Source organism: Oncorhynchus gorbuscha, linkage group LG18 (assembly GCF_021184085.1).
Source record: "Oncorhynchus gorbuscha isolate QuinsamMale2020 ecotype Even-year linkage group LG18, OgorEven_v1.0, whole genome shotgun sequence".
NCBI lineage: Eukaryota > Metazoa > Chordata > Actinopteri > Salmoniformes > Salmonidae > Oncorhynchus > Oncorhynchus gorbuscha.
Window position 1 is genome coordinate 61,626,444 of NC_060190.1, and position 12,176 is coordinate 61,638,619.

Genomic DNA, 12,176 nt, shown 5'->3' on the forward strand with positions numbered 1-12,176 from the left:
ATAAGGAATGTTAAAGGATTTATACTTTTACTTTTGATTCTGAAGCATATTTTAGCAATAACATTTACTTTCGATACTTAAATATATTTAAAACCAAAGACTTTAACTCAAGTAATATTTTACTGGGTGTCTTTAACTTGAATAATTTTCTATTAAGGTATATTCACTTTTACTCAAGTATGATAAATGGGTACTTTTTCCACCACTGCTGTTTAATAAACCTTAGGTATGTGGAAAATACTGCAGGAAAGTCCACCGATGAAGCTGGACAATTAAAAGCTCCTTTTGTGCCTTTGCGTTTGGTTACTCTGTAAACTTGCTGATGTTCTCAAGTCTACAGACACGCACAAGTCTATTCATATTTTATTAACATGCTCCGTTTCTCTGAATAACTAAATTGTCACCCTAAGAGGATCTCAATCTCCAACACTTCTGTGCACCAGCATATCCGCATATACTATATACTGTGTATACATTCTTCAATATTTGTGACAATACTTACAAAGAGTTGACTACAAATAAAGTAATATTTCTTTAACAGAAGCAGACACTGCATAAGTACAGTGCCTTGCGAAAGTATTCGGCCCCCTTGAACTTTGCGACCTTTTGCCACATTTCTTGCTTCAAACATAAAGATATAAAACTGTATTTTTTTGTGAATAATCAACAACAAGTGGGACACAATCATGAAGTGGAACAACATTTATTGGATATTTCAAACTTTAAAAAAAAATCAAAAACTGAAAAATTGGGCGTGCAAAATTATTCAGCCCCTTTACTTTCAGTGCAGCAAACTCTCTCCAGAAGTTCAGTGAGGATCTCTGAATGATCCAATGTTGACCTAAATGACTAATGATGATAAATACAATCCACCTGTGTGTAATAAAGTCGCTGTATAAATGCACCTGCACTGTGATAGTCTCAGAGGTCCGTTAAAAGCGCAGAGAGCATCATGAAGAACAAGGAACACACCAGGCAGGTCCGAAATACTGTTGTGAAGAAGTTTAAAGCCGGATTTGGATACAAAAAGATTTCCCAAGCTTTAAACATCCCAAGGAGCACTGTGCAAGCGAGAATATTGAAATGGAAGGAGTATCAGACCACTGCAAATCTACCAAGACCTGGCCGTCCCTCTAAACTTTCAGCTAATACAAGGAGAAGACTGATCAGAGATGCAGCCAAGAGGCCCATGATCACTCTGGATGAACTGCAAACATGTGGAAGAAGGTGCTCTGGTCAGATGTAACCAAAATTGAACTTTTTGGCAACAATGCAAAACGTTATGTTTGGCGTAAAAGCAACACAGCTCATCACCCTGAACACCTCATCCCCACTGTCAAATTTGGTGGTGGCAGCATCATGGTTTGGGCCTGCTTTTCTTCAGCAGGGACAGGGAAGATGGTTAAAATTGATGGCAAGATAGATGGAGCCAAATACAGGACCATTCTGGAAGAAAACCGGATGGAGTCTGCAAAAGACCTGAGACTGGGACGGAGATTTGTCTTCCAACAAGACAATGATCCAAAACATAAAGCAAAATCTACAATGGAATGGTTCAAAAATAAACATATCCAGGTGTTAGAATGGCCAAGTCAAAGTCCAGACCTGAATCCAATCGAGAATCTGTGGAAAGAACTGAAAACTGCTGTTCACAAATGCTCTCCATCCAACCTCACTGAGCTCGAGCTGTTTTGCAAAGAGGAATGGGAAAAAATGTCAGTCTCTCGATGTGCAAAACTGATAGAGACATACCCCAAGCGACTTACAGCTGTAATCGCAGCAAAAGGTGGCGCTACAAAGTATTAACTTAAGGGGGCTGAATAATTTTGCACGCCCAATTTTTCAGTTTTTGATTTGTTAAAAAAGTTTGAAATATCCAATAAATGTCGTTCCACTTCATGATTGTGTCCCACTTGTTGTTGATTCTTCACAAAAACATACAGTTTTATATACAGTTTTATATCTTTATGTTTGAAGCCTGAAATGTGGCAAAAGGTCGCAAAGTTCAAGGAGGCCGAATACTTTCGCAAGGCACTGTAGGTGAAAAATGTGGGGAAGTTACCTCTGACCTTTTCAGCTAGATTTTACAATAGACTACAAGACTGTCCATTTACACAGTGAGCAGAGGGAAAGGAGAAGACTGGACTACAGCTTCCCTTCATATGGTAGCCCAGTAGCATACAGTGTAGTGACAAAATTCAGTGGTGGATGTAAAGGAGAATTACATATATTTTATTAGACAATTCTACATTATTTTACAATTCTAACAGTGCTTAAATCTTTAAAATTAGTCCTCTGCACATTCATTTTCAGTAACACTGATTTTAAATTCCACATTACTTTTCTGAAAACATGGGTCCCTATACAAAAAAACAATGGCTTAAGCGACATAGTGCTTAAGCGACATGAGTACAACAATACAAATCAATAAATAATAATATATCAAATAAACAGCAGAATTGAGAACAGAAATCTGCAGTGAATGATAAAACAAAGGAAAAAGAAAGTGGCTTTGTCACAAGTAGTAAATCAGAACAAAAAAATGTCTTAAAGGGACAAAATGGCACACATGACAGGTGTTATAATTACAAGAGGATAAACCTCTATGACAGATGCTAATAATATGTAGTGCAAGACAATGTGGAAATATGATTAATAAACACATAACAGCATGATGACATTTTTACATAATACATTTGTTTGGATGAAGAAAAGCAAGTATCCTAAAAGCGTTAAATGGCAGTTTTATATAAGAAAGCAAATACCATAAAATAGTACAAGATAGGACACAATCTTATTTGCAGAAATGAAACCGAAAACAAGACCTATACTTGCTCTCAGACAATATACTATCTCTATGAAGTGCATTTAAGACTTTTTATGCAACCTTCTGAAAGAAATAAAACAAGTAAAATCAGAAAGGCCAGAACAATACTTAATCTGTCTGACCAACTGCTATTCTAGATGCAGTCATGTTCTTAAGCGAAGTCCAACAGGTCCCTATTTCATTTAAAAGCAAAATAATACAAAATAAAGCTCCCATGTGGAAAAAAGTTATGTCCCTATTAAATAAGACATTACTTTAGGAACAACTTAAATTCACACACCAAGGAGTTTGCATATTAAAGTAGTGATATTGCACAGGATACAAAAATAAGACATTAAATACTGCTTGCTATACCAGTAGTAAATACAAAAAGATGTTTATTTCCATGTATCCCAGTGCCATTTCACGTCGGACTACATCTTCCTGTGTCCGGTACAGCTCTGCTGCAGGGCCGGAGCCAGAACGAATCAGTTGGACAGGCATTTCATTTCTATAGGCGGACCCATTTTTTTTCACGGGACCTCTTGCGTGCATGCGCTTGCACAAATTTTGGTGATGGGTGTTATAATAAAGGCCATAGGCAGCTCGTGAGTTTCAAGTTTGGGGAAGCTTACAGTTTATCCCGCCATTTCTACCTATCTGCGTATCAATTATGATTATTTGTATATGCACATTTTGTGGAACAGTTTCATTTTCATAATAATGTTTTTGTTTTTCAAAATTATTGTTACGTGGTTAATCATAAAAATCTGAATTAAAATGACACAAATCTAAAAGTTAAAATTCAACCAATGCAAGAGCACCAACCTCTGCCAAATGGACACATTGATACACCGTGATCCATTGGCGGCTAAAGAAATGTATAAAATAAACATGAGCTGGCGCACATCCAGAAAACGTATTTTGTGTGGATGTGCTGACGAATGGCGAATAAACTATAAAAATAAAGAGAGTCACGCCGAAATGTTGGTGATTTACCCAATAAATTACTGAGAGTTTATATATGGAGTGTGCGACTCCCTTTATTTTTTAAGGTTTATAGGCTAAAGAAATTAACACAGAGTTCAGAGATCGCCTATAGGCCAATGCAGCACCTAGACCAACAACTTCCATCGTCAACTAAGTAAAATACATAGGCCTAACGCGACAAATAAAAACTGTAGAAAATATCCTGAAGAAAATTCAGGTTCTTTCAATCACATTCATCGCTCTACTGTACCTGCCTGCCTGTCTTTCTATCTATCTGTCTCGACTTGCTAGTGCAACATTGTATCAACTCAGCAGGTTGGCGTGCTCAGGCGCTCCCTCAACTTTATCAGGGGAGAGAAACCACTCACATGCTCATTGCTCACATGGAGCACTCCAAACAAAATACAAGGACAAAAATCCTAAAATGATGGTTATCAAATAAACCAAAACTTGGTTCTCACAAGTGTAGCAAGCAGGTTGTGAACTCTGTAAACAATGTTTCCACTCCGAGAATGAGAACAGTAAATGACTGCAGAAATTAATGTAACCAAATAACAGAGATTAACGGTACATTTACTAGGCCTACTGGTTACATGTGTAATGGGGAATTTATCAAAATAAATGATCAAAGGGAAAACCATTCACACAATGAATGTGCAAGAATTCACGGGAGACAGCGGGACATATTCTGGAGAGCTGAGTGCATGCATTCTGGAGAGAGACGCCCATATCTTTGCCACACCCCTCCGCTTCTTGTCTCAACATTTTAAATTATACTCAAGACACATTATCTTCACACATTTTAGATGTTTTTCCGCTGACAGCCACAATTCAATAATTAGCTAGGCTTATTGCCAAAATAGCTGGCTTTCCAAATAGGCATAGGCCTATGCACTTGTGATTTGAAATAATCCACAGCTATTTAAAAAAAAAAAAAAAAAACGAATGATCCTCTGTGGCTAAGTCAAGATCTCTGGTAAAGTATTTACTATTATTTTATTTAGACAGAAGTCATAATATAATTTTGGCAAAACATCAATTTACTTTAGGGGAAGCTACTATTCGAACAGTACACTGTTTACCCACCAACTTTTCTTTGTAATTCGCAAGTGGCTGAAACCAGATGTCTATATATAATGACGAGATGCTCATGTCTCCGCCCTAACAGTGCGAGTCACTGTGGGAATGCAGGCAACAAGCTTAGGTCTGCATATTATGCCCATAGAAACGCATTCAGGACAGATTTGTGGCGAGAGTGAGCCCTCTTGCTTCACCTCTGCCTCTTTGCTGAAACCATGGAGCGAAACAGCACCACTCTGTATTACTACCTGTAGCCCATGTATCTGATGCTGTCTGGCCAGATAAAGTATGACATGACATACTCCTTTTGTTCAAACAGCATCAGATACATGGTCTACACATACGGAGACAGAGGGGCGCTGTTTCGCTCGCATGCTTTATCTGAGATTGATGCGTCTTTGACTTCTCAGTCAAATAAATTATCAATATTTCAAGGAGGTACGGTAGGGCAGACCAGGCCCCCTACAGCCCGCCCATAACGCCGGCCCTGCTCTGCTGTATTTCAAGTTCACCCAGTAAAGGCCATGTAATGAGAATTCACTTACATTTTTACATAGAAAACATTTGGCACCGATCCCAACTGGACTGGAAAAAGGATGGGTTGCCTGGGTGTGGTGAGTGATTTTGTTTGAGTTATACCTTTGTAGGCTAACCTACATATTACAAATATATGACTAGCTAATTCAATGTGCTACGCTTCACAAACACATTTGGTAGCTACAGTATATATGCAGGACGGGAGGGAGCACTAAGTGAAGACTCTGCAATCTGTTCCCTATTCAAACACAAAGCAGTAGAAGTAGCTCTCCCTGGGTCTTGTGGCTGGGTAGGAGGGGGGGGCATCCTTGCCTCAGCCTCACGCAGTTTGCTGGGGGTTGGCGTGTTGAGGATGCTGAGGATGACCCAACAGTCCGATCCTCTGTTTCTGCTTCCTCTGCTCTGTCATCTAGAGGACAACACACAGGACAGATGCTAGGTTATTTACTCATTTCCTGTATCTGTACATCTGGTGCTTTTGTAACTTCTATGGGTGGGATATAGGTTGTCTGTGTCTGACACTTACAGTACCTCCAAATAAGCTGTTACTACGTTTCTTGTTCAGAGAAACAAAAGTATAAACTGCCCGTGCCTGCAAATTCTGCACATCAATGTGCTGAGAGCTTTTGGCTTTGACGGGAGGGTTTCAGGGTTTCATTTGAAACGTATCCTCTATCCTTTCAGAATGTCATCTCCTCTAACAACAAGTAAACCACAGGAAACAAAACAAAAGACCAAAAGACCAAAAGAAAAGACCAATAGTGAAACTTTCAAGCCAGGCGCATGAGTAATAATGAAAGATGTTGGCCTTTATGGCAATAGGGACAACAACCATTTTAAATTAAAGTTTTAAAAGAAACAAAATAAGTATAACAAAAAAAAGTTTTCTTTGTCATCTTAATATTGCAAAGGCAATACAAATACCCTCATAACAATGCTGTTGGTCATCATGAGTTGAGCATTATAAAGGAAATCATTATTAGATGTCGGGAAGTGCTAGAAAGAGCAGCATTATAGTTTTACGATAGAGAGCCATAGGGGTGGCCACTGGCTAAACTCAGTTATAGTAGAATGTGACTCTTTCTTTGTGCCACAGCAAACTAATTAAGTCAATTTTCATTGGAATGATGTAACAGAGGGAGCTCTTGTTTGGGTCTGTTGTTTGTGAGACGATGTTCTTGTTTGTGTGCCACTTTTGAGTGCCATGGAGCATACTCACGAACCTTCCGGGTAAGGGGGGGGGGGGGAGGCACTGCCCTGACTTCTGGGAAAATAAGACTGAAACAATCTAAATGTAAAAGCACAGTTAAGTCTGAATTTGTCGGTCAACTAAACTCCTAAAGTAACATTTTCAATTTGGTCTATGTCAGTGTACATGTGAAAGAATTTTGAAAAACTAAGTAGACATCAACCAAACAAAGATTCATTTATGGAGATATTTAATCCTGAAAAATCAAGGGGAAAGGGTAGTTGTGTCCTCATCTAAACTATTAGCCATACAACAACCATTTCCTCCTGTCTGGGTCTAGATACCACCCGTATCCTCAAACACTTCTCATTTCATTGAAAGACCAAAATACTATTTTATTTACAAGAAACAGTGTGCTGAGTTTGATGAAATTATTTATGAAAAATGTTATTGAACTGAACAAGGCAAGTTACCATTAAACACACCAAATGCTACACAAAATATATGGAAATGTATTTTTATTTTCATATCAATATCTATACAGACTATGATCAGTTCACTTTACGAGGCTAGATGGCCCCCTCACCTGCTCCTTGAGCTCGGTCAGTTGTCCAGAGAGGTTGCAGACTAGCTTCATGGTGGACTCCAGTTTCTCCTGCAGGCTCCTGATCTCATTCTGCTCCCCGTCCGCATCGCTACATACCAGGGACATGGCCCGCATCCGTGGAAACCAGTCCAGGTTGTGCTCCTGGTGAACAGAGGGAGGAGATATGTTATTCAAGCATGACTAGAACATTTGTTGAAACACTGTAAATAAGGGCAATACATTTTAATTCCGGTCTCTCATCATGATTATAAAAGTTATAGAAAATATTTGGTAACACTTCACATTACTATGCCTTACACTGTAATAAGTACATATTGTAAAAATGTTTCCAAAAAAACACTGAGTGTACAAAACAGTTGTGTCAAGTTGGCTGGATGTCCTTTGGGTGGTGGACCATTCTTGATACACATAGGAAATTGTTGAGCATGAAAAATGCGCCAGCGCTGGAGTTCTTGACACACTCAAACCACCGACTACCATACCCCGATCAAAGGCACTTACAGTTGAAGTCGGAAGTTTACATACACCTTAGCCAAATACATTTAAACTCAGACTGTCACAATTCCTGACATTTAATCCTATTAAAAATTCCTTGACTTAGGTCAGTTAGGATCACTACTTTATTTTAAGAACGTGAAATGTCAGAATAATAGTAGAGAGAATTATTTATTTCAGCTTTTATTTCTTTCATCACATTCCCAGTGGGTCAGAAGTTTACATACACTCAATTAGTATTTGGTATCGTTGCCTTTAAACTGTTTTAACTTGGGTCAAACGTTTCGGGTAGCCTTCCACATGCTTCCCACAATAAATTGGGTGAATTTTGTCCCATTCCTCCTGACAGAGTTGGTGTAACTGAGTCAGGCTTGTAGGCATCCTTGCTCGCACACACTTTTTCAGTTCTGCAGTTCTTCTATGGGATTGAGGTCAGGGCTTTTTGATGGCAACTCCAATACCTTGACTTTGTTGTCCTTAAGCCATTTTGCCACAACTTTGGAAGTATGCATGGGGTCATTCTCCATTTGGAAGACTCATTTGCGACCAAGCTTTAACTTCCTGACTGATGTCCTGAGATGCTGCTTCAATATATCCACAATTTTCCTCCCTCATGAAGTCATCTATTTTGTGAAGTTCACCAGTCCCCCCTGCAGCAAAGCACTCCCACAACATGATGCTGCCACCCCAATGCTTCACAGTTGGGATGGTATTCTTTGGCTTGCAAGCCTCCCCCTTTTTCCTCCAAACATAACGATGGTCATTATGGCCAACCAAAAAGTACGATCTTTGTCTCCATGTGCAGTTGCAAACCATAGTCTGGCTTTTTTATGGCGGTTTTGGAGCAGTGGCATCTTCCTTGCTGAGCAGCCTTTCAAGTTATGTCGATATAGGACTCGTTTTACAATGGATATAGTTAATTTGGTACCTGTTTCCTCCAGCATCTTCACAAGGTCCTTTGCTGCCGTTCTGGGATTGATTTGCACTTTTCACACATGATATTTATACTTGCATACTATTGTTTATACAGATGAATGTGGTACATTCAGGCATTTGGAAATTGCTCCCAAGTATGAACCAGACATGTGGAGGTCTACAATTTTTATCCTGAGGTCTTGGCTGATTTATTTTGATTTTCCCATGAGGTCAAGCAAAGAGGCACGGAGTTTGAAAGTAGGGCATGAAAGACATCGACAGGTACACCTACAATTGACTCAACTGATGTCAATTAGCCTATCAGAAGCTTCTAAAGCCATGACATAATTTTCTGGAATTTTCCAAGCTGTTTAAGGGCACAGTCAACTTAGTGTATGTATACTTCTGACCCACTGGAATGGTGATACAGTGAATTATAATTGAAATAATCTGTCTGTAAACGATTGTTGGAAAAATGACTTGTGTCGTGCACAAAGTAGATGTCCTAACTGACTTGCCAAAACAATAGTTTGTTAACAAGAAATTTGTGGAGTGGTTGAAAAACAAGTTTTAATGACTCCAACCTAAGTGTATGTAAAATTCTGACTTCAACTGTAAATATTTTGTCTTGCCCATTCACCTTCTGAATGGCACACATACACAATCTATGTCTCAATTGTCTCAAGGCTTAAAAATCTTTCTTCAAACTGACTCCTTGCCTTAATCTACACTAATGGAAGTGGACTTAACAGGTGATATCAATAAAGGACCACAGCATTTACCTGGATTCACCTGGTCAGTCTATGTAATGGAAAGAGTAGACATTCCTAATCTTTTGTATACTAATTTTATATTGTATATCTAGGGTTGCAAAGAGAGGGTAAATTACTGGAAACTTTTAAGTTTACTTGTAAACTACAATAATTTTATTAACTTTCAATGAGCTTTGGGAATTTTATCAGATGACTTCAGATTATCACAAGTCTAATTATATTTGGCCCTCTGTGTGGCCTTAACAGATGTAAAATATATAAAATAAGATGATTTTAAAATATAATTAAAACATTATCCTAAATATTAACCATTAACTTAATAAATACCATATGAGGGATTCAGCAGGATTTTTTTTACACATTTATTCATTTTACTATGTCAAAATGTTGTAAATGTTTTGGCACCAAACATGTGGCAGTTTAAAAAAAATCTATAGTTGGGAGAGTTAATAAAAGAAAATGCCATTCATTGTTGATTAGATGCTTTTTTTTCATTAATTAGGCCATTTTCTTTTGAACTATATGGTCTATCCACTAGAAAGTCATTGACAATATGGACACAGATTTAATGAAAAAAACACTATATATAAACACATTTTTATAAAAACTAAAATGACCAGAATTACAGAAGATTCCGGTACCTTACTGGTAAATTACAGGTAGCTGTACAACCCTATTAATGTTCAGAATTTATCAAATAAGCTACAATTTAAACATCAATCAAATCTTTACAATTGTTTGCTCAGGGAAAAAAATATTTTCATACATGTTGTCATTCATTTAATGCAGTACAATTTCTGATATACACTTGTTTTATTTTATTTCACCACTAACAAGCTAATACCCCTTGATTTTGGGGGGGACAAAGCCTTACACATTAATGCAACTCAAATGACATCAAATGCATTAGCTAGCTATGGCTTCACTTGGTATACATATGCTGCTTTGACTTGTGTTTCTCTCAAATAAGCAACTCTTTGTTTCACTCTCTGTGTGCACAAATCAAGTCTATAATACAATGTAATAGAATTACATTTGGGGACTTTCCATACCAGGGAGTTCCAATTTAACTTCCTTAAAAACACAGTCAGGTCTACCAGTTGCCTTGTTGAATGTGTGAGGGCCAAACAGAGAACACATCATTTACTTAGAATTAACAATAGAGATCCTATTAAATTACTAGAACCCTCAAAGTTCCAGAATGGGTTTAAAATGGCACCCATATTGGTCAGGGAGTAATCCAAACCAGTCTAATTGGAATGAATGGCAGTACAGGCATAATCCTGATTTTACTTATGCAGGAATATAAAAGTAAGTCATGTGATATCAGAAATTATGTAATAGAATTATTAGTTTACAGTTTATACGGGTATTATACAACGTTTTGACATAAATACCCTCTAATATATATGTAAACTGACCATAAATGTGGCTCTTTTCCAGTGGTGGAAAAAGTACCCAATTGTCATACTTGAGTAAAAGTAGAAAAGCCTTAATAGAAAATGAAAGTCACCCAGTAAAAAACTACTTGAGTAAAAATTTAAAATTATTTGGTTTTAAATATACTTAAGTGTCAAAAGTAAATGCAATTGCTAAAGTGTACTTAAATATCAAAAGTACAAGTATACATAATTTCATATTCCCTATATTAAGCAAAGCAGATGGCCATATTTTCTAGTTTTTCTTTCTTTCCGGAGAGCCAGAGGCACGCTCCAACTCTGACAAAATTTACAAATGAAGCATGTGTTAAGTGAGTCCGCCAGATCAGAGGCAGTAGGGATGACCAGGGATGTTCTCTTGATAAGTGTGAATTAGACCATTTTCTTGTCCTGCTGAGCATTCAAAGTGTAACAAGTACTTTTGGGTGTTAGTCAAAAATATTAATAGTATTGTAAAGTACAGATACCCCCAAAAACGATTAAAGTAGTACTTTAAAGTATTTTTACTTAATTAGGTTATTTACATCTCTGCTCGTTTCAGGAAACTGGGCATATGTCGCACGTCACAGGAGAGTCATTTGAATGTAATGTTTAGTTTATTTGATCAAAATGCCTTCTGGAACAGGTAAACTTTCATGTGTCTTAATAACAAATATGTATGCCATCGTTAAATACGAATACAATTGTTCAATTATGAGCCTAGTTGGTTTAGCCACAGAAAAGGTTAGCAACCTTCCTGCTAGCCCTGATTGGCTGAAATAATGAGTGGGCTGGACATGCCAAGAGATGAGTTCGGATTGGTCTGTCATGTAGCTTGCTTCTGTCTATTTGAGCTGGTCAGTATGTGTACTGTTGGTAATCCTGTCTAACATGGCTTTTAAAAATATATATTGCATAGTAGAACAGCATAAGTGCTGCTCTCCACTTTCTGGAGGACCGAGTTTTGAAATCAGTGGAATTAGAGTATGACAGCTAAGGAGATGGAGAAAACACCTGTCTCCGAATTACATCTTCAAACTAAGGGCAACCATGGAATCCGTGACAGAGAGTGAGAAGCATCCATCCATGTATAGATGTAAGATAGTCTAGCTAGATCCATTTTCAGATATTACACGTTTCAAATTTAGTCAGAAAGTCGCTTTCATTTCAAGTTATAATGTACTGTTAGCTAGCTAGCTAACGTTAGCTGGCTGGCTCGCTTGCTAACGTTACGTGTATGATATGTGTAGTAATATTATTCATATCTCAGAGTAATTTGCTTTGCTAGTTATAGCCTAATGTTAGCTAGCTAATATTGATCCTGGTTTGATAGATACCAGCAGATTCATGGAGGGTTGTAACGTCA

The 12,176-nt window shown here is 37.7% G+C and overlaps 1 protein-coding gene across 12 annotated transcripts in view; it reads right to left on the reverse strand.

Moving 5' to 3' along the window:
- Positions 1-3,322: 3,322 nt before the first annotated feature.
- LOC124003962 (inositol 1,4,5-trisphosphate receptor type 1-like) overlaps positions 3,323-12,176 on the reverse strand; it is a 155,899-nt gene continuing 147,045 nt past the window's right edge. For all 12 annotated transcript variants that reach the window (XM_046312658.1, XM_046312655.1, XM_046312660.1 and 9 more), the window contains 2 exons: positions 7,189-7,350; positions 3,323-5,822 (listed from right to left, as the gene is read on the reverse strand). In XM_046312658.1, coding sequence (XP_046168614.1) covers positions 5,733-5,822; positions 7,189-7,350 — 252 coding nt within the window. In that variant the 3' untranslated portion in view covers positions 3,323-5,732. The remainder of the gene's footprint in view (positions 5,823-7,188; positions 7,351-12,176) is intronic.